Source organism: Miniopterus natalensis, chromosome 1 (assembly GCF_054644295.1).
Source record: "Miniopterus natalensis isolate mMinNat1 chromosome 1, mMinNat1.hap1, whole genome shotgun sequence".
NCBI classification, from domain to species: domain Eukaryota; kingdom Metazoa; phylum Chordata; class Mammalia; order Chiroptera; family Miniopteridae; genus Miniopterus; species Miniopterus natalensis.
Window position 1 is genome coordinate 198582912 of NC_142081.1, and position 21854 is coordinate 198604765.

Consider the following 21854-nt stretch of genomic DNA (forward strand, 5'->3'; position numbering starts at 1 on the left):
TTGGTACTGAACCTCTAAACCAGGCATGGACAGCAGAGACTCCCCAAATATATGGTACGTGAGTAATGAGGCGAATGGGTGATACTTAGTTACCCAGAAGGCACCACAGCAACAGCAGTAGAAACGCGGATAAAGAACGTGAGAGCACACGCAGGGCTCCTGGGGACAGTCCCTGCGCCCTCCCGGCCCTCCCGCCCGGCTCCAGGCTCTTACCTTCTCCTTCTCCAGGTCCAGCATCTTCTGGGTCAGGGCCGCCTCGGTCCCCTCTATCTGCTTTAGCCACTGTAAAGACGGGGACAGACGGAGCAGCAGTGAGGACCAGCGCCAGGGGGCTTCCTCCAGGCGGGGCTCCCAGCTCCGAGAGGGTGGGTGCCCACCACGCCTGGGGTGGTCCTCGGGACCGAATTTCAGCCTGTCCAGGTGTTCCAGCTGTGCGGACGCTTGCTCAGGGATCCCTGGGTCATGGGCACACACGCGTGGGCATGTGCCCGTGGATGGGTGGGGGGGGTGCCCAGGCGAGCCCGTGGGTACCAGAGGCAGTGGGCACATGGTGTGGGAGCCTGCCTAGCACACGGTGGACTCGAGCATGGAGGGCCGGGGCTGTGGGCATCTGGGCTCTGCACTGGGCAGTGAGTGGCATCAAGGCTACTCTGGCGCATGCTGTGCTGGTGGCTTCATGCCCAGGGCGTCCTCCGGCCCCATCACGGCCACCTCGGGGAGTAGCAGCATCGCCCCATTTTGCAGGTGAGGACATGAGGTGAAGTCACTTGTCTGAGATCACATGGCTGGGGAGCGAGGATTTTTCAACCCCGCCCTCAGCACTGCCCCCAGCAGTCCCCCAGGTTGTGTCTGAGCAGCCAGGTGCACCCCGGGATGCAGGCAGGAGTGGAGGCCCAAGCCATGCAAGGGGTGCAAGCTGTGAGGGCCTGGGAGCCCCACACCCGCCGAGGACCAGGGCGGGAGGGGACTGAGAGCATGGCGGGCGCACCTGCCAAGGGGCGAGGGGGGCGGCCACTATTTCCCAGGGTGTAGGCATGCGGTGAGTCCTTGTGCCGAGCCCCTCGAGAGCTGGGAGGGAGGCCCCATGACTGGGCGCCCAGGCCTGCGGGGCACCGCGGGGACGTGCAGGGGTCCGGGCGGGACAACAGGCAGGAATGGGTGCATCTGACCTCACTGCTAGGGCCAGCAGGCCACCTCCCTGCCCCTGCTGCCTGGGACCCTGGCCACCAGCTGCTCCTCCCTCTCCGCCTCCTGGACTCTTGGTTCCTAGGAACCCTGCCCTGGCCGTCCCCCTTCACTCTGCTCTCCCCCCAAGCTCTCTCTGCTCCCTCTGAAATGTCTCCCGCAGCCCTGACCCGCCCCCCCCACCCCAGCGCACATCTCCTTCGATGCCTCCAGGCCCCCACTTCACCCAAACCAGGAAGCTGGGAGCGGCCTTGGCTCCTCCCTCCCTACCCCTTCCTCTCTCAAGCCCACCCACCATGCTCCCTCCCCACCGCCACCACCCAGCTCTGGCCGCTCAGCCTCTGGGCCCACAGGAACCTCTCCCGCCAGCCCTGCAGCCCATCAGTTCCCTCACAGACACACACCTACCAGGGGAACTTCCTGCTCCTGCTTAAAGCCAAGGACATCCCACACCCCATTCACTCCCGACACCCTCTGGCCCACAAACAAGGCAAGCCGCCCTTGACCTCAGGGCCTTTGCACGTGCTGGCTCTGTCTGCCTGGAACAGCACCACCTCTCCCAACCCCAGTCTCAGCCCTAGGCCTTTAGTGAGTTGAACGTACTCAGCCTTCAGGCCTGAGCTCACTGTTGCCCCCCCCAGGATGCGTGCCCTGCTTCCTGAGGCCATGGGGTCAGGTGTCCTCCAGGGATCCCCGCGTCATCTTGTGAATGCCTGTCACAGCACTCACCTGACTGCTGTTGTCTGTTTCCCTCCCACTCTAGCCCTTCGAAAGCGGGGACCACGTGGAACATGTTTTGTTAAATTTCCTTACCCAGCCCTGGCCGGGTGGCTCAGTTGGTTGCAATGTTGTCCCATACACCAAAAAGGTTGCAGGTTCAATTCCTGGTCAGGGCACACACCTAAGTTGTGGGTTTGATCCCCAGTTGGGGCACCCAAGGGAGGCAACTGATGAATGTTGCCCTCTCACATCAATGTTTCTCTCTCTCTCTCTTTCCCTTCCTCTCTCTCTTGAAAAAAAACAAAAACAATGGAAAAATATCCTCAGGTGAAGATTTTAAAAATGTCCTTACCCAGCACAGCACCTGGCAGGAAGGGGTATCTAACCAACATTTGCTGAACGAAGGAGGGTGTGCGGGTCTGGTGGGGGGTGTGCTGGCCCCACAGAGGGGACAAGACTTAGAGCTACGACACAGAGGCCTGGAGAGCGGCCCAGAGCAGCAGCAGAAGCGGGCGCCCCACAGGGCCCTCGTTAGCCTTTGCTCAGGGGGTGTGGTGACTCAGAAAAGGGTAAGCATATTTTTGACAGGGAAGGTTATTTCATTTCTAATATCCCAACCTAAGCAGTCATGAAATGAATAAAAGTAAAACGGGGACAACCCAGGTTTAAGTTCCTGTGACAAGCTACTACTCTCAGGACAGGTTTTGTAGAACACGGTGTCAGTTTTTTCCCTATTGTTAAAAAAAAGATTTATATGCATATTGTGCATACACAGAAAAACTGGGACAAGTCCTTTTCAGCCCTTGGGAGAGGAAATGAGAACAGAAACTCGGGCCATGAGCACCTCGGGCAGGTGAGGTCACAAACTCCACATCGCAAGCTCAGGTTCCACATCACGGTCCAGCAGGGAGGGGCCGGGGCAGGCCCCCTGCGCCCCCGAAACCCCAGGGAGGGGTGAGTCAGTGCATGGGACTGGGGGAGCCTGGGAAGCCTGGCAGGTGCACCCCACCCCAGCAGCTCTCACAGGCCCACAGGTGCAGCGCCTGCTCCCCAGAGCTGAGGGTGGGGCTCCCTCCTCTAAACCCACCCCCCCTTCAGAGAAGGGTCCCCGGGCCTCGACTCCAGGCCAGCCGTTGGAAGGTTTGACAGTGGTGAGCCCTGAGCCGTATTTTCTGATCCGGTGTTGCCCGTCGGAACATGGCTTTTTTAAAGCTTCCATCTTCCTGACCGGTTTTCAACTCGAGGGAGAAGAGGCGCGACTGACCGTCACCTGTAAACCCCCGTGCCCTGTGTCCACGCTTCCCTGCGGGGGAGGGGAGGCAGGGCATGGTCCCCGACCTTGGCCTCCGCTGACCGGCGGCCTCCCCAGGCGGCGGGGAGCAGGGGAGCCCCAGCCAGGAGGCTTTGCAGCAGAGGCGTCAGGAACACCCGGGGACGCTCCCAACTGGTTCGAGGCCGCTCCACGCTCAGCTACGCGCCAGCTTCTTGCCTCTGACTAGAAAACTGAAGCTGACCTGATTGGTCAAGTACTAGTTTGAGGGATAATCTTTAAGCTGCGGTGTGACTGGTTGAGGGGCTGACTGAAGAGTCGTGGGCAGGGCCTCTGATCCCGCCGAGGGCTTTTCCCCAGGGCCACCAGCTCATCCATGTCTGCCAAGGACGGTCCCTATTTCAGCACTGACATGTCCACCTGTAGGAAAATCCTGCGTCCTGAGCAAACTGACCGGCAGTCACCGCAGCAGCACGGTCATCACTCGCAGCCAGTCCCACTGACCCCCTTCGGGGGCCTCGCTCTCAGCACCGACATTCTGAGGGGAGACAGACAGCTACTCCCAAACATCACTCACAGACACATGGCAGGGCAAGAGCACACCCGTCGAAGCCCAGTCCCCGAAACAGACCCAAACGGGGAGCTGGGCCGGCCTACCTGGCAGAGTTGGCCCCCTCAACGTGAGCCCGGACACCACCCCCAGCTCCTACCCACCCACGTGGAATTTCGGGCGGAGTCGGAAGGGGAAGGAAGCTGCACAGCTCTTGGTGGTCAAGACACAGAGCAAGGGGCCAGGCCGGCCAGCCTGGCAGGATCCTGGGGGTCAGGGGCAGATGGGCAGTGGCTGGAAGGGGCTAGAGAAAGTGGGGGGTTGGTGACAGGGACAAAGCAGACTGGAGCCGCGTGCCAGGCAGACCCCATTCCCCCAGCTGTGTGTGTGTGGGGGGGGTCGTTGCTAATCTCACAGGGTGGCTGAGAGGAGGAGCCGTCCTAGGGATTTAGGCAGGGGGCCCGAGGCTGTGGGTCTGGAACATGGCCATTTGTTGGGGTGTCAGGGAGAGCCTATCAGGAAGGACCCTTATGGCAGAACTTTCAGTGAGGCTGTGAACTTCCCCACAGAGCCGCCCTCCAGGAGACTCTGGGGTTGGAGAGAGGGACCCCACACACACACGCAGCCCCACCCCGAGCCACTGGCACTTCCTGCGCTCTGTTCACTCTGCACAATCGTTGAGGATGGACAGACACTCAGGGAACAAACTATTTCCATTTTAAATGCCCGCCCAAAGGTCCCAGAGGAATCCTGGCTGAGCTTGTTACACCTCATCATTAATGACACTGGCTTCTTGAAGTTGAACTCCTGTGCTTTGGAAGGGAAAGATCTGTCGATGGGACCACGTGAAAAAGCGTGTATACCTAAAGCATCCTAAAGCAATGTAGAAGGTGAGGACTCCGGGGCCGTGGTCTTAAAGTAAATATGGCAAAACGTTGTTATATTTAATATGTAAGGCGCACCGAGAAGTCAGCAAGAAGAACCATCTTTTTGACAAATAGGTATCGAATGAATGAATGAAAAACAAAGCCAATGGAAACTGTCAAAAGAAATGAAACTACCGCTCACAATGAAGACAGAAAATACACCACAGACGCCCGGTGGCACTGGCCGGCACGTGCAAACGGAAACAGTGACAACGCGGACTCCTCGCCTAGCACACGGGCGAGTTCTCTGTGTCGTGCGTGTTGAACAGGGAACCAGCGTCGCGGTGCCGCTGGGTCTGCGCTGCGCCCGAGGCCGTCTGACAGCTTCAAAGCGCCTAAAACTTTATTACCCATCGGCCCAGTGATTCCCCTTCCAGAACCTATCCTGTGGGGGTGTTCGAAACTGTAGATAGAAATTTACGGGAGCCCGGCCGGGCGTGGCTCAGCGGTTGACCATCAACCTAGGATCCAGGCGATAGGGGTTCGATTCCCGGTCAGGGCACATGCCTGGGTTGCGGGTTCGATCCCCAATGACTCTCTCATCATTGATGTTTCTCTCTCTCTCTGTCTCTCCCTCTCCTTTCCTCTCTCTGAAATCAATAAAGATATATTTAAAAAAAGAAAAAAAAAGAAATTTACAGGAGCCCAGCCGCGTGGCTCAGTGGTTGAGCATTGACCCATGAACCAAGAGGTCACGGGTTCAACTCCGGGAAAGGGCACATGGCCGGGCTGCTGACTCGATCCCCAGTAGGGGGCGTGCAAGAGGCAGCCAGTGGATGTTTCGCTCTCATCAATGTTTCTCTCCCTCTCCCTTCCTCTCTCCGGGAAAAAAACAATAAAAGCATATTTTTTAAAAATTTTTTTAAGAAAAAGAAACTTAAGGGAAACGCTGTTCATGGCTGCAGGATGGTAAATAGAAAAAAGAAAGTGGGAACGCCCTCAATCTCTCACCGCAGAGGGAGTCTCAGTGACTTACAGGGGACAGTGGGCCGCCCAACAGCCGGAAGCTCATGGAGCAGGAGAAACCCTGGAAGTCACGCACAAGGGGGTCAAGGACGTTTAGACGTGGGCACGGGAGAGTCTGGAAGGAAATAGCCCGGTGTTGGGGCGGTTTCCCTGACGGGGGTTCTTTCCTCCTGTGGTCTCTACATTTTCTGCATTAGGCGTGAGTGACCTGCCACCAGAAAACAAAACAGCACGCACATGCGCATGCAGATGCGAGGGACAGACACGCATGCACCGCGCAAAGCGAGACACCAATGCACAGTTTCCTGTATGGTGCTGGGCCACTTGGACAAGGTCACGGACAAGGTCGCTGGGCTCTACCTTCTCACACAGGGCAAGCACAGTCCCGGCTTGGATTATTGCAACCTGCTCTTCGTTTCTCAAATTCTAAAACACACAAAAAAACGGGCAAGGGCGTTTAACACAGGACCCCGCAGGCAGTGGGCGCTAGACAACTGACAGGTCCTCTCTCAGTGGCACCCCCATGCCCGGCGTAGGCCCCGCGCTCTCAGGGCCCAGCCTTAAAGGCAGAGACGTCCCGTCTGAGGCCCGGCCCTCTGCTTGGGAACGTGTCTGCGGGTGGCACCAAGCCAATCTTTTAGGGAGGTAAAAATCTCGCTTTATGACATCAGAAATCTTGGGGGATTTCACTTTCTTTCTGGGTATCACTTTTATGCTTTCCCCGCTCATTACTCATGGGCTGCGAGGACAAGTTAACTTGAGAGCCCCACTTCTGACGAATTCGGACCCAGCCACCCCCAGGGGAGCACGGCCATACAAAAGCCTTACATTGTATTTATCGGATCTCTTAAATTAGGAAGGAACGAAAACAGAACAAAACAAAAGCCACACAGAGTACACCCGAATCAAAACAAGAACACGGACCAGAAACCGGTCGCTCATAGTTACCCCGTTATCGCCAAGGATATCTAATCTCTTCATAAGTTCAGAAATATTCACATCCTGGAAGAGATTTCCAACGTTCATTATTGAGTGAGCCACAGAGAACATCCACGCCAAGCTCTAGAGCCACAGTCCTCACTCCTCCCTAATGCCCCTCACTCATCCTCTCCTCTTAGCACAGACAGGGGGCCGAGAGTTATCCGAGCAGCTTCCTTGGGGGGGGGGGGGGATGAGGGAGAGAAGGCTCGTAACTGCCGCTTTGGGGCTGAGCTTTAGGTCCCTGCTTTTGAGAAAGGCCATGGCATCCAGTGGGTCAGGACCCACCATCTCTGTGCCCACGGGGTGTCCCAGGATCCAGGTGCGGGGCAAACGCTCGGCTGTTAGCACCACAACTACCCTGCCCAAAGCACCCCTGCCCAACAGGCACCACGCTGAGGGCTTCTCTAGGTTCACTGACCGGCCCACTTCATAGTGTGGGTCCTGCCATCCAGGTCTCATCGACGAAGAGAATGAGGGTCAGAGAGGCCACGGGCCAGAGCTGGGGTCTGCACTCAAGGCCACATCCTGCGTCTCTGTTCTTTAAACATGGGTACACATAGAGTAACCACTGGCGATTCGCTGAAATAACGAGCTATGACTTCCAGCACATGGCGGGGGCAGGGGTCTCTCGTGAGAATGGATCCTATCCCTGGCACAGGGCACACCCCCTCACAGCGGAGCCTGGCACTGAGCCCGGCCGCAGCAGCAGAGGCGCCCCCCCGCACTCTACCTTCACTCCTTCCTGGTGGCAGAACAGCTGGAGAGCGCTGCTGTGGTTCTCGGGGAAGGTGGCGATTTGGAGGTTAAAGGCTGGCGACCTCCGCTCTCTCTCCTGGGGAAAAGATTCGGTTTAAAAACAGGACTTTATGGAATCAGTTACCACCTGCCGCTCTCCCCCACGTTACTCAGCCGAACCAACGCATTCCAGGTGGCAGAGGTGTTACTAAAAAGCGCACAGACTACGAGATCCTTGTCTCAGGGACATCACGACGTAGGGTCTCTGCACCCGGCGACCTCCTGGGGTCACCCGGTCACCTCTTACCCAGTCAGCTGGGAAGAAAGGGTTAGCGGAGGGCCGCAGGAGAGACGGACGCCCGGGAAGGGCCCCCCCCGCCCCCCCGTAAGTATTCAGGGGCAGCAGCAAGTGCCGAAGGCCCCCCGTGCCCCGGGCGCATCGCTGTCTCGTGTGATCCTCACACAGCCCCACGAGGCAGGCGTTACCGCTTTCATTTTGCAGAAGAGACAGAGGCGAGCGTAGGGCCGGGACCCTGGCTTCACGTATTTTTAAATACGATCTGCTGAATTTGTTCACAGTTATTATTATTATTTTGAACGGCACGAACACACCAATGGCCATTCTGCTCCTGCCTCGGGTGGGCAGTCAAATCTCAATGACCAAGGAAGGAAAAGCAAGTGTTCCCAGAAGAGGTGCTTCTCAATCACCCATGAAGTGACGGGTTTTGAGAACTGGCAGGAGCAGCCCGATTACTTACGGGGACAGAGCACAGCGGCCAACAGCCCCCAGGTCTCAGAAGTTTCCTACAGATCACTGCCCTTACACCCGAGCCACGGACAGGCCAGCCAGCAGGGACCTTTGCCAATGACACCTTTCTTTTCTTGGGACTACAGTGAGATAAGCGCGTGTGCTGCGGGCCACTCCTGCGGGACCCAGCCACAGAGCCGGCGGGCCGCTTCCGGCGCTACGGGGAGAAATGTAACCCCTGAGCACCGGTTTAGGGGCAGGTCTCAAGCAGGTGACCTTGGACAAGGCTAAAGGAGAGAAGTCATTAATTCAGTTAGTTTCCTGGCTCGCCCGGGCTTGACACAGTTTAGAGAGAAACCTTATTTCCCTTATTAGCCAAGAACAAAATTCACAATGGCTCGGTCCTTTCTACCGGCTGAAATGGAATCTCCAACGGAAAGGTTGCAAGAGAAGCTCACAGTTAATACAAATGGAAGTTAGGAAATTGGTTTCTAATGGCTCTGAAGCACAGCAGAGACGCCTAAAGAAAATTCCAGTCAATGAAGCAATGCTTAGAGAATTCTCACGAGAGAGACGAATAATAAAGGCCTGTGCAGGGTTTTCTAACAGGCGCAGGCCTATTAATAACGCCCTGGACCTCGAGTAGCTTCCAATTTCCGCTGCATGAATGAAATACTCAGCTCCTGCCCAACGAGAGTCGAGGGGCCCTGTGACACTGGGTTCTGAGACCCCCGACCACGGTCCAGGCCACCACTACCAATACGAGATGGTTAAGTTCTGCCCGACTGGCATGGCTCAGAGGTTGAGCATCAACCTAGGATCCAGGAGGTCAGGGTTCAATTCCCGGTCGGGGCACATGCCTGGGTTACAGGCTTGATCCCCAGCAGTGGGGTGCAGGAGGCAGCCGGTCAATGACTCTCTCATCATTGATGTTTCTCTCTCACTCCCCCTCTCCCTTCCTCTCTCTGAAATCAATAAAAACATAGATATAAATAAAATGGTTAAGTTCTAGCACAGACAGAACTTTAACGGAAGTCGGGAGGAGAAAACAGAAGTGCTGCTCCCGAGGGTTCTTGCTCATGCAAAGGGACAGCCGAGCCGTGTCACTGCAGGGAACCGGTCACAGACGCAGATGATGCTTAAAAAGCTGATGAGTTTTAAACAGAAACAAACCAAAAAGGATTATGAAGTCACATGGCAGCGAAGCGAGACGGGAACACACCGGAGGAAGATTTTCCCTGGGAGGCGGTGAAACCAGCGACACTGTCACCCGAGGCCCCGCTCTGTGTGCCGGGAGTAACTGAAGGTTTAGCACGATTTCTGCCGTGAACAACATTCAATCACCCTCTGGGCCAAGGAGCAGTTTTCCGTTGGAGCTGGAGTCACAGGTAGTAACCGGGTAGTAACTTTTTAGTTCAAAACTGCAGTTGCCTGGGTCGGCGGTCAGGGAAGAGCTGAAGCAGTGCAATGAGTCCTCTTAGCTGCCTACGCAAACACCTGCTTTCCCCGCGCACTTACCTGCGCTCACCTCGGCAAACAGAAAACGGGTCACACTGGCAGTAAACACACTACGGAGGCGGCTGTGAGCCGGCTCAGCACCTGCGGTTTCAGGACGTGAGGCTCACGGCATGCGGGGTCCTTTTAAAAGTGTCACTAGCTACCGCACTGCTCCGGACCCGGTCGCAGGATGCGCACCAGGTGACCGGGCATGCGGGAAAGAAGTAGTTATGGAAATGAAACACAAATAAAAAAGGCAAACTATTGCAAAAACAAATTATTTTATTAAGTGCAAAACAAGCCGTAGGCAATAAATATATTAGCTCTGGTACATGTCCAAAGACTTCGGTGAGCATTCTCTCCAGAACATTTAAGGCAGTGAAATCATTCTGAACATACAGATTTTAAAAAAAAAAAAAAGAAAAGAAAAGAAAGAAGAGACAACTCTACCACGTCCCCTTGACACATGCTCGGAAACATCTGGGAGCGTCACATGAATTTTAGTTTGGGCTCAAAGAGAATGTCTGCGCCGTTTGAGAGCTTACAACAGATAGAGTCTCTTACTTCAAGCTCTAGCACTCTGAACTCTAGCAGCTCGTTCTGGTCCTTCGCGTCTTGCATCTCGCTCTTCAGCTGGTTTTCTTCCATTTCCAGCCTGTAAATCTAGAGCAAAAACAGCTGTGGTTTAGGGGCAGAACCGCTGTCCCTCACTAGGGCCACGAGAGACATGTCCCAACCATGAGCCACCTAAAGAAACGGGCCGTCCCCAAGGAGGGCGGGGGCGAGGTGGAGAAGGGGCCCCAGCGAGGCCTTTCCCACTGAGCCGGCCGTCGAGGCGGAGGGCCTGCCCCCACAGCCCTGAGCCTGGCCCAGAGAGGGGCCTCCTCATGTATTTGCTGAATAAATGGATGCTGGGGAAACTGAGGCCCAGAGCAATTAAGTCCCTTCCCTGAGGTCAATCGTGGGAAGGAAGAGTCACCCCAAGCCTGTCCGTGTCCCTGTAACCCAGCAGCTGTGGCGGGAAGCACACACGGCTGGCAGTTCCCCAGGGGCCTGGGGAAGACTGTAGACTGTTGTGATAGCCGCACAACTCAGTAAATTTATGGGGGGGGGGGAAATCACTGAACTGTAGACAGGTAAGAAAAAAATTAAGCTAAGGTCTTGTCCCAAAGCATTAGATCTATTTCCCCAAATCAACTCCTTGAGAGAGTTTCAGAAAGTTCCATGGCCAGAGAAGGAAGGGCAGGCTCAGCGCGGCCGGCGCCACGGCCTCCAGTCCACAAAGAGAGCCTGAGGGCTGCCCATCATTCGGTGCCTTAGGCCCGGCCCCTTCGGAGGGGGGGCTCTGGAAGCCCAGCAGGACTGGGGGCCCCCACCCTGTCTGCAGGTGCCCTGGGGGAGTTCTAGGTCAGCTCTTCCGCCCCTCCCCGAGGACAGACCAGGACCAGCGGCCAGGAGCCCCTAGGAACCAGTCTGATCCCCATGAGGAAGGTGTCTCCCCTCTCAGAGCGGCCCAGGGGTGCTGCCAGGAGGGCTGGGGGGCTCGGCAGTCAAAGCGGACCTCTGAGGCCCGACTTGCGCGGGGTCAGGCGTGGGCACCACGTACCTTCTCCTGCAGCTCTTGGTTGGTTCTCATGAGCAGCTGCTTCTCCTCGACCCACTTGGAATCCTAAGGAAAAGCACTCGGTATGTTCACACCCACGGAAGCCGACGGGCGAATAGTAACAAACAGGTGTCCGCGAGAAAGGCCACTCAGTGAGCAACTTCCTCTGGCAAGGTCACAGAGGCAGATGGCAGCGAGAGCGACCCGCCGGTCCTCTGACCCTCCAAACCCAGAAAAGAGCAATGGCTGGCCTATGGAGCATCCCTGCCCCACGCTCACATCCCTGAAAGCACAGGGACTTGGTTCTGTGCCGGTGACGGAGAAACAGCCGCACTGTGCCCGGGTTGGCCTGCAGACCCTCACTCTCCTGCTGGGTGGCTGCACCCTGGGGGCTGCCCCATGCCCGTGGGCCCGAGTCCTGACAGTGACACCCTTGTGACCATTCTTGTCCCTCGGCCCGTGCCACCCTAACCACATTTCTTTGCCTGGTCAAGTCCCGCCCAGGTCACTAGTCCATCCTATCACTGTGGCATCCCCAGCGCCCAGCACGGTGCCTGGCACACAACCAGTGCTCAAGGAAGACCAGAGGGCGGGTGAATGGATGATGACACCTCCTTCCCCTCTCTGCTCCAGTGGCCTCCTGGGTTTCCTTCCTCCTACCTGTTAAGATGCTACCCTCTGGGAGGCTCCCCGCCCAGGGGACAGGTCTGGGCCCAGGCTTTCCTTCTCTCCTGTGTCCTGCTGTCACCAATGTGAGAACGCACACATGGAGGTGACTTTAATCTGAGAAGCTCGAGGGCCCAGGTTCTATGTGACAGTCATAGCAGGGAGCCCTGAGGCGGGGCCTCTGCAATGATTGACAGCTGGTGGCAAGCCCTGGTTCATTTTCACAATTAAACCTTGATTGTCAATGGCAGCTTTTCTTCAGATTCAAGTCAGAAAAGACTTTGGTCACCACTTTGCTTTTGGGATGGTGTCCTATTTTTGTGCAAACAGTGAGCCAAGTTAGAATTTCATAACTTGTTTTGAGTGTTTAAAGGTCTGCACACAAGCTTATTAGTGCGGGAGGAAGGTTCTCGCCCGGATGCTGCTGGTGCTCTTCCCTCCATGTCTCTGGAGCAAACAGTCCAGGTTCCACGGAGCATCCCCCTCGGCCCCAGGCCCCAGGGACACCACCATGGGGACTGAAATGCAGAGTCACAGAGCCCACGACCACTGCTGCTCACCTGTCCTCTCTCAACCAGCAGCTTCTCCAGGTCTTCGATTTTGGCCTGACACCTCAGCAGGTCAGCCTGCAGCTGCTCACGAGTCTGGAATGAAAAGACCAGAAGGTGTGCGGGTTACCGGGCGGGCCTCCGGGCGGGCCTGCTGGGGCGGGAAGGATCCTGCTGCAGTCAGACCTCAGGAGCAGGCCCGTTTTTAGGAGCACACGTTCAAACTTGGCCCACCTGGCTGCAGGCTGGTTCCACCACCTACAGATGTAAGCGTTCTAAGAACTGAAAGGCCTTGAGGAGTTGTCAGGTCTAACCCCCAGGATTTTAGGGATAAGTACACTGAAGCCTGGAGAGGAGGCCAGTTCCTGCAACAGTCACAGAGTGAGCCAAAGCCAGACCATCAGGCTCTCAACGCAGCTCTCAGGCCAAGTTCAGTGGCGGCTCACGTGGCGATCACCAGCACCACCAGGTACTTTCATGCCTGCTTAGTGCATCTCGTGGGCCCTGTATCACCTAGGGCAAGGGCTGAGAACTGAGGATGGGGTAACAGGCAGTGGTGGGGACTGTGGGACACTGGAGACACCTGTCTTATCTCGGAAAACTGCCACTCAGCTGAAGCCAAATGCTGCCACATGGAATAGGAAGTTGGAGCTGCAGAAGTTCTGAGCTTCTGAGAGAAGCCAGGGATCTGGATATCTATGTGAAATATCATGACTTTTAAATGTGGGCAACTAGATACAATTTTTAATAAAATCCACATGATTCAGCTCAAAACAAGTTCAGCCATTCACCTCCTCTGACCTGCAGATTACAGGCTGAGCTCCATCATGGCTCAGAAGCATCCCCACTGCCAGCCTCGCGAGCCACCCCTGCCTCATGGCTGCTGTGGAATGAAATAGGGACTCCCCAGGGTGCAGCACTGGCCCCGGGTGTGATCTCCGCAGTCCCCTCGCTCTCAGAAGGAAGGGGGTCTATGTGACCCCCGAAGGCAGGTAAGGGCCAGTTAGTGATGTTACTGGAAGACAGAGCTGAGCTCAGCCCAGTGTGAGGGCAGGTGTGACCCAGACCTGGGTGGCCGGCAGGACCAGAGGGCCCTGTGGGCTGAGAGCACCCCAACAGGCCCTCAGGTTTCCGCAGGGATACTCTTGAGGGCTCCTCAGCCCAGGAGGGAGGGGACTCTAAAGTCTGCAAGGATTTCACCAAGTCAAATTCTGCAACTTGGCCCACATGACCTGTCGGACGGTGGCATCATTTCCTCTGGCAACTCCTATGTCCCACTGAGGACTCAGAGAGAGTTCCCAGTAGGTTTGCCAAATGCTGGGACACTGCCACCACAAGAGCCACCACGAGAGTTTGTGATGTGTCCCCGTTACTTTCCAGGATCGCCTCCAAGCTGCCCCCAGCAGGGCGACGTGACGGAATCACAGAGCTGGGAAGGGCGTGCACGGCCGCCCTCCCGCCTGCCGCCCACCCCTCGCCAGCCCGTGGCCTGCACTCACCCGGGCCTCCCTCTCAGCATCCAGCGTCCCCCCGACCTGCTCCTGCAGCAGGGCGTAGGCTCGCTGCAGGGCCTGGTACTCCCTGGTCAGCTGGCAGAACCGCAGGTCGGCCTCCTCTCTGGTGGTCGTCTGAGAATCAAGGACAGAAACAATGACGCACACGAGTGGGGGTGGCTCCAGACAGGGTCTGGACCCAAGGCTTGCTGCCCACGGTGACACGATGAACCGTGAAGGGCCGCCGAGAGCAGGCGCTGCGCCCTCCCGGCTGCTCGCCGACCCCTGGGAACCGCCTGAGTGATGTGCCTGGGGGCGGGGCTAGGGGCCCAAGCCGGCTCTGACTGCAGGTGCTGTGTGCCTGTGCCCGCCCCCAGCGCTTGTCACACTGGGGTTTCCCCTAAGGACCTGACCTCCTGAGTGTGCAAAGATGCGCAAAGCAGCACCTGCTGGAAGGGCGTCAGTGGGCTGTCTGCATACACCCGTCGCCAGGGCCTACAGTGAAACGCCCCACGTGCACCCACGACACAGGGCCACGTGCTCAAGAGAGGACAACGTGGGACAGGGTTTTGGAGCTGAAACACCTGCCACTATCAGTAAAAACAGCAAATCAAAGCATGTGTTTGGCTTGGTCAGGTTCCACTCGGTTTTCCTGAGAAAATTCAACTGGGGTTGGGGTCGGGGAGGAATCGAAGCCAGTCTTCACTCCTGGTGAGTCCGGGCCCCTCAGGAGAGGCGAGGGCGGGGCCGCGGCTCCCGGTGGGTTTTCCTCCCCTCCTCACACTGTCAGGGCTGTTCACTCTCCTACATGTCAGCTTTGTAATGAAAGCAGCAGCCCCGCCGCTTCCACTAGGTGACGTCGTGTGTGCCTGTGTGCACGTGCATGTGTGTGCACGTGTGTATGTGTGCCTGTGTGGGCGTAAATGTGTATCTGTGTGCACCCGTGTGCGCATGCGCATGTGTGCACGTATCTGTGTGTGCCTGTGTGAGTGTACATGTGTGCATGTGTATATGTGTGCATGTGTGGGTATACATGTGTATCTGTGTTCCCGTGTGTGTGCATGTGTGTGCATGTGCACATGTGTGTGCGCATGCATGTGTGTAGGGGAACAAGGAACGGACCATCCCAGGACAATTTCAATCACAAAGAGTCACACCAGCGCGACCTCCGATGTCCAGTGAACTCGGTGCTGTTTAAGGAAAAGGGACCCCATGTGCTGCCAGTGCCCACGGCCCTCCACGGAGCCCGTGAAAGGAGAACCACCCCCGACACCATGGCTGTGCCATCACAGGTCCCCCGGGTTAGAGCTGCAAGTGGGGGAGCAGCTGCCGGAAGTGCCACGGCCAGCACCTCGGGCTGAGGGTCGCTTACATCGTCCAGGTCTTCTTCGGGTGTGGCCGGGGCCCGGTCGGTCCTGTCTGTGTTGCAGGACGTTTCCGACAATGTTTCCGAGTCCACAGACTCCTCGTCAAATCCAAAAAATGTCTCCACAACATGCTTCTGTGGAAGGCAATGTGCACGGCATCAGGAACGGGCTCAGAACTGCCAGGTCCCCAAGCTACGCAGTGTCTGGGCCCGGGACGCCCGAGAGGCGGGAGGGGTCCCGCAATGGGCGGGGGGGGAAAGGAGGCGGCCACGGGGGGGGGGCGCAGCAGAGGGCGCTGGCCGAACCCTTACACAACTCACTCAGCCCCCCTCAACGGGACACAGAACCCTCACCCCATCTGTGAGCACAAAGAGAGTCACGCGTGTGCTGTGCCCACGTGCCGACACTCAGGAGGGGGCAGCGGGCCGGGGACAGGTCTAGGTCTAGACGCCACACAGAGAAAAGCAAACGTGTCCACAGATGGACCCCGGGCTCTGACTGACTGGAGCGTGTGGCCCAGGTCCTCACCAGGCCTGCGCTAAGAGGCAGTGTTTCTTTAACATTTTATTATAGAAAACTCAGAACATTTACAAAACCAGAAGGAATTGTGTAGCAGACCCTCACACACCCATCACTCAGAGTCAGAGGCGATTCTAACTCCAGTCACTGTGTAGCGACGTCCCAGGTACCCTGCCGAGCAGCTCTCCCACCCCATTCATTCATTCATTCATGCATTCGTCCAGTCCTTCATTCACACACACATTCATTCATTCAGCAAGCGCCTGATGGAGCACCTTCTATGGGTCACACACTGAGTGGGTGGGGCCTGGGGGGTGCCACAAGATCAAAACCAGACGTGGTCCCCACCACAGGGAGCTTCATCCCCCGGGGGCTGCAGACATCAACCGACAGTCTTCAGATCATCTTTTCTTAGGAACATGGGCTTTTCCCCCAAAAAACAATCCCTGGGGAGAATTTTTGTTTTTACAATCAATGAGTGCTCCTCATAACCATGAAGAGCCATAACTAAATCCAGAGCCAAGCCCCCAGCTCCCACTGGTGTGTCCGGAACCTGGCTTCTCCCAGAGCCCCCCATCCTCAACCAAGAGTGGGGTCAGGGCGCACCCCACAAGCTGAGGGCGCCTCCCACTAGGCTGGAGTAAGCCAATGCGTGTCTGCAACCTTATGCACCCAAACGTAAGAAAAATGTGGCTGGAACCATGACTCACAACGTGATTCACTCAGACGTCAGCGAGGGAGAGAAGGGAGGGAAGAACCTCTTTGTCACCGGTACAGTTAGTTCCTGGAGAGGCTTTGCTGGAGGCGGCCGAAGACTTCACGTCACCCAATGTCCTTTCACTTGGACCTGTCTTTCTGCTGCCACTTCCACCCTGCACTCAGTTTTGTTTTTTACTACACAAGGGGCAGATTCCACCTCCTGAACTCCTGACTGCAGTAAGCCGTCTCCCCAGCAGCTCCATGGGCCCAGTGGACAGCGATGCAGCCCCCAAACCTGCCGCTCCCACTAAAAGGAGCTCCCTCCCTTTAGTTGCTCAGGCCAAAAACCTAGGTGCCCCTCGACGCCCCTCACACCTCTCTGGAGAAGTCCTGCTGGCTCCACCTCAGCCCAGAAGCCAACCCTCTCACCCCGGGCCCCTCTATCCTGGTCCAAGCCACCATCCCTCTCACTGAAATGACTAAAATCGCTTCCTACTGGCCTCCCTGCTCCACCCTTGTCCTTCAACCTGGTGGCCCATCAGAACTGAGTAAAAGCCAATGCCCGTGTGGCCTGGCCTCCCACCCTACTCTAGTCCCATCCCTCCTCCACCCCCGTGCCCCAGCCAGACTACCAAACATGCTCGCAAGCCTGCCACGTGCCTGCCACAGGGCCTTTGCACTGCCTAGATGCACTTCGCCAGGATCCACGTGGCTCTCTCCTGCGACCTCATCAAAAAGGGCTCCCCTGCCCACCAAAGTCCTTCCTGGCCCACTCCCACCGGACCTGTCGAACCTTCTCCCTGCACTCACCACCACCTGGCATAAGATCCCTTTTGCTTCCAAGTTTACTATCTGTCTGCCCCTCTGGGATGTAAGCCCCACGGGGACAAGGTTGTTGCTCCATGAGTATCAGTGGGGAGCTCTTTTGCTCCCCACTGTGGCCCAGGGCCTGGCTGTGAAATGACTGTGAACACATCTCTGTTAATGAGCTCAAGGCCACACTAACTTGTTTACCCCCAATCGTTCAGGCCTGCACGGGCCGCCCCCCCTCCAGCCTGCAGCCAGCACCCGCAGGGCAGCCACCGGCTTGTGTGCCGGGCGAGTCTAACGGTTGGGAATGTGAGGACCTGATGGGCTCCGTCGATTTCAAATGATCTCTTCTCCCCAAGTGGAGGGTGGAGACAATCATACATCAAATCCCCCTCCAGACGAGGAACCCCGCCTGGTTCAGGTATCCGAAACTCTCCAGACCATCTCTACAGAGCAGTGGCCGGGACAGTGGCACCTTCAGGAGGGACACATCTGCAGCACACACGCAGTTCCCCTCCCTGGGCTCCAGGCTTCTCATTTTTCTGGGCCGCCACTCAGCCGACCTTGTTTCTTGTAAACACCGCTAATTGCCAGGCCTCTGGGGACAGGTCTGTTTGCTGCTGTGCCCACGGGCAGCGTGCGTGATGCAGGGAGGGCCCTCCTGGCATAGTGGTGGAGCCCCGGGAACCATCAAGCCACACACTTTCCAAAGGATCAGGACAGGATGCCAAGCTGGGACACCCACCGTCAGCGCCCTGGACCACTCTGGGGGCCGTGACTCAGCGAGTCAGCCCCCGGGCTGATCGGATTTTGAAACCTGGTAGGACAGCTGGTTAGGCTTCAATCACAGACCCCTGTGCAGGGCATGAGCTGCAGACGGGCATTTACAGCAGGGCTGCCCCTAAAGAGCCAGCCTGCCCCCAAACCGGTGGAGCCCCTCAAAGTATGTCATGGTCCCTGAGACCGAGACCCCAGGCAGCAGCTGCCGTTAGGGAAGGAGGAAGCAGCTGAGGGCAGAGGCCAAACACAAGAGGGCATTCGGACCACAATCCTGTAACAACAAAGGCCACGGACCCACAAACACACAGCACAGAGACTTCCACAGCAGTGGTGAGCGGGCTGTGACCCCCCCCGTGGAATGGGTTAGTTGGTTTCCTCTAAGGGTTGGGTTTTTTTAAGTGTTACATGGGAACCCAAAACGTACCACAGAAATATATACCTTTATTAATTAAAAAAACAAGATAGGAAAGGACATTTGAACGTTTAAAGTGAAATCCTGGTGCTGTCTCCCTTGAAGACGTTGCAACTACCGCCTTTCGTCGCATTTCCAAAACCTACGCGAAACACGCCGCCTGCCTCCTGGGAAAGAACCGGGACCCACCTAGAAACACCGTTGCTTCCCACGCTCGGCTCATAAAGGGCTTTAAACAACTCAAGCAGGAGAGAAACTGCCGAGCTGTTCAGTTTCCATCCCCCCACATTCCCCGGGTGCCTCCTAAGAAAAGGCACTTCAGGGGCGCAAAGCTCCCCTTGCCCACGCCGCACACGCCTTCTAGGGACAGGGGCTCACGCCTCCAGGCCGCCGAAGCCCCGCCCTGCTCACCCCTTTCACAAAACAGCCCACATTTTTAAATGCAGTCTGGGGGAAATGACTGGGAGATAAAGAACCCCAATCACACTCTGAATGCACACGGCGCTCGTTCTTGGCGGATCCAATGGGCCGAGGGGAGGGGGGGAAATAGGCAGCCAGCCCAGCCCCCGCCCCGGGTCGCCGCCAGGGCCGGCCGCTTACCTTCGTGCCGGTAGGTCATCTCCTGGCAGCCCGAGAAGTAGAGGCAGACCAGGGCGCAGAGGCACAGGAAGAAGGAGAAGTAGAGCACGAACAGCACGTACTCCATGCGGGCGCCCGCCGGGCTGGGGCCGCGCCCGGCCCACCTCGGGCCTCCGTCTGGGGGAAGCCCCAGCTCCCCCGAGGCAGCCCCTTCCTCGGCCTCGCCGGGCACTGCGGTCCTGAGGATGGGGCACTGGCAGGTGCCCTGCAGGCACGGCAATGCCAGCTCTGGGGCAGATCGGGGGTGAGGAGCCGGTTTCCAGGACCGGGGCCTGGCAGGCGTGAGTCACAGGGCACAGCTTCTGCGCTGGCGTATCCCCTGGGGGCTCTCCTCCCATACCCCAGGCTCCCTGTCGCCGATGCCATTCCACAGGCCCGGGTCCTGGATGGTCACAGGGGACCCTGGGCTCAGCACTAGCAACGGTGACGCAGAGAGAGCCTCCTCCGGGGCCAGGAGAGGCCGCCCGCCTCACGTACGAGGGGGGGAAATGTCTCCAGTGCCTCTGTCCACCCCCAGGCCCCCTGGACTACTGCACTGGGTTCCTGGGCAGTCCCTCTCTCAGCATGTGTTTTATGTTTATCTAGAAAGAAACAAGACATTATCCACAGAAAAAGTGCAGCTAAAGCAGTCGGCCCCGCCCATGGGGACACCTGCCAGAGCCTTGCATTTCTAGAAGCTTCTCTGGGCACATCATCAAAGTAAAAACCCTCACGGTGGAAAAAATGGACAGAGATTACTGTGAAAAAGTAAAACTTCTATACTTTGAAATACAGTAAAGCAACGGTAAAAGGCAAAGGACAATTCACAAAAGAAAAAAATATATGCAACCAAGTTCATGTATATATTTCAGCTTCAATAATGCTCGATGCTACCAGTGGTTGAGCACTGACCTATGAAACAGGAGGTCACTGGCTCGATTCCCGGTCAGGCTGGCACATGCCCAGGCTGCAAGCTCAGTCCCCAGCAGGGGGCGAGCAGGAGGCAGCAGATCAATGACTCATCATTGATGTTTCTCTCCCTCTCTCTTTCTCTCTCTAAAATCAATAAAAATATATATATCTCTATATATATAAATTCAAGACACATTGCCTTTAAAGGCTATGTGCCTAATGAAATGAAAATAAAAAATGCTTGACACTGTTCCTTTAAAAGTGTCCGTGAGCTGAGCTGTGTAACCCTATCGTGCTATGTGTGCGATCTGCTGCTAAGCCTTTAAGTCCTGCTTCCAAGCGAGGGGCCACCCAGACGGAGCAGGGACCGGTTCGGGGATGGGCCTGTGACCAAGGTGAGCCCAGGAGCACCAGCCCTGGGACTTTTGCTGGAACCGCTGAGGAAAGATGCCATCCTACCACACAGGTCGTTGGGCAGCGATAATGCCAGCTGCTACGGGTGTTTGGGCCACCACACGGGAGAACCCTCTTGAGAAACAGGCCAGCCCAGAGGAAAGCAAAGTTGTAAGACAAAGAGAGGCAGGTTCCTGGTGATATGTGAGCACCTGGATCCAGCCACGCCTGAAGTGGGAAGACCTCTAGGCTTCTTGGTTATATAAATGATTTTCTCTGCTTAAGTAACTGAGTTTTTGACCCTAGCAATAGAAAGAAACTTGGCTAATGGGAGATGGAGATAATCCTAGAAATGAAGCCATCTGCAAACTGTTGAGTTCTGGGACAATCTAAAGGCTGATTTCTCTCTATATCCTGTACCTGGATCCTCAAGCAAAACCAAGGACAGCGTTTGCCTGGCAAGTGTTACCAGCTACAGCAGCTGCCCGAGCTTCGAGGATTCCTGGCTCTGCAGAAGGTGTGAGACTTGCCCAATGGGCAGCTTCCTTGATCTACTTAGAGTCCCCACCTCGGCCAGAAGCTTCTCCAGGGTGACGATACCTCTCTGTGCCGTCACCTGACACTCTGCCATGCCTGAGGCAGACACCCCACAGATGACGGCGGGCATGATGGGCGAAGGGGAGGGGCTGCGAGCCACACTGTGCTGGCCACCCGCACTGGACCCACCGTGGGCAGGAGCAGCCACCGCCCTGGGCCAGTTCAGACAGGGCAGCACCTGACCCAGGGAACCACACTGGAGACCCCGGCACAGGCCACAAGTGCGGGGTCCCAACTGCGCTCCCAGGGCTGCCTGGCAGACGATGTGGCGCCAACCCCAGCTCTCCCACAGCCCCCGCTGCCCCTCATAAGCACCGGCATCCTCCCTGCACTGAGCCCGAGGGAGCCAAGCGGACTGACGATAAGATGCCGCGCCACCTGCCAGCACGGAGGGGCAGGGGCCGAGGAAGCCAGGGAAGGGCTCCGGCCCGTGGGGGGGCGCGGGCTGGGGGGCAGCTGAGCGCCACTGAGGTGGAGGGCGTTTGCTGAGCAGGAGCCTGGACACAGCGTGGCGAGCCCAGGCGAGGGCCCGGGAGCCCCAGGCTTGAGTCTGAATCTCAGCCTTGTCAGTGTAACTTTGCCTCTGAGTTATTTCTATGTCGTATAACCACACACTCCCTGTCACTGTAAAACGGAAATATTACAGCAATCCCCAGGCTTGCAGTGAGGACTGAATGAGACGGCGTGAATGACCACGGAGTGGCCAGGACCCAGCAGATCACCAAGGAGCACAGACCTCGGGACGCGACCCCGGCTGCCGCTCTAGACACACTGTTCTCAGCCCCCGGGGTGTGTTATCAACATTTGCACCAACAGTTAAAATCCTTAGATTTTTACATAAAGTCCGGTGTTGTGAGTT

At 57.0% G+C, this 21854-nt stretch overlaps 1 protein-coding gene across 5 annotated transcripts in view; it reads right to left on the reverse strand.

Moving 5' to 3' along the window:
* The window catches only part of JAKMIP1 (janus kinase and microtubule interacting protein 1), a 51010-nt gene that overhangs the window by 9918 nt on the left and 19238 nt on the right, over nucleotides 1-21854 (reverse strand). For 2 of the 5 annotated variants that reach the window (XM_087817075.1, XM_016203707.2), the window contains exons 8-16: nucleotides 15261-15389; nucleotides 13895-14023; nucleotides 12408-12491; nucleotides 11185-11247; nucleotides 10143-10241; nucleotides 7329-7430; nucleotides 6566-6619; nucleotides 5978-6043; nucleotides 214-282 (exon numbers count right to left, since the gene is read on the reverse strand). In XM_087817075.1, the coding sequence (XP_087673201.1) occupies nucleotides 214-282; nucleotides 5978-6043; nucleotides 6566-6619; nucleotides 7329-7430; nucleotides 10143-10241; nucleotides 11185-11247; nucleotides 12408-12491; nucleotides 13895-14023; nucleotides 15261-15389 (795 nt within the window). Of the gene's footprint in view, nucleotides 1-213; nucleotides 283-5977; nucleotides 6044-6565; nucleotides 6620-7328; nucleotides 7431-10067; nucleotides 10242-11184; nucleotides 11248-12407; nucleotides 12492-13894; nucleotides 14024-15260; nucleotides 15390-21854 lie in introns of those variants that run through there. The other 3 variants (XM_016203708.2, XM_016203709.2, XM_016203710.2) reach the window with 3 other exon arrangements.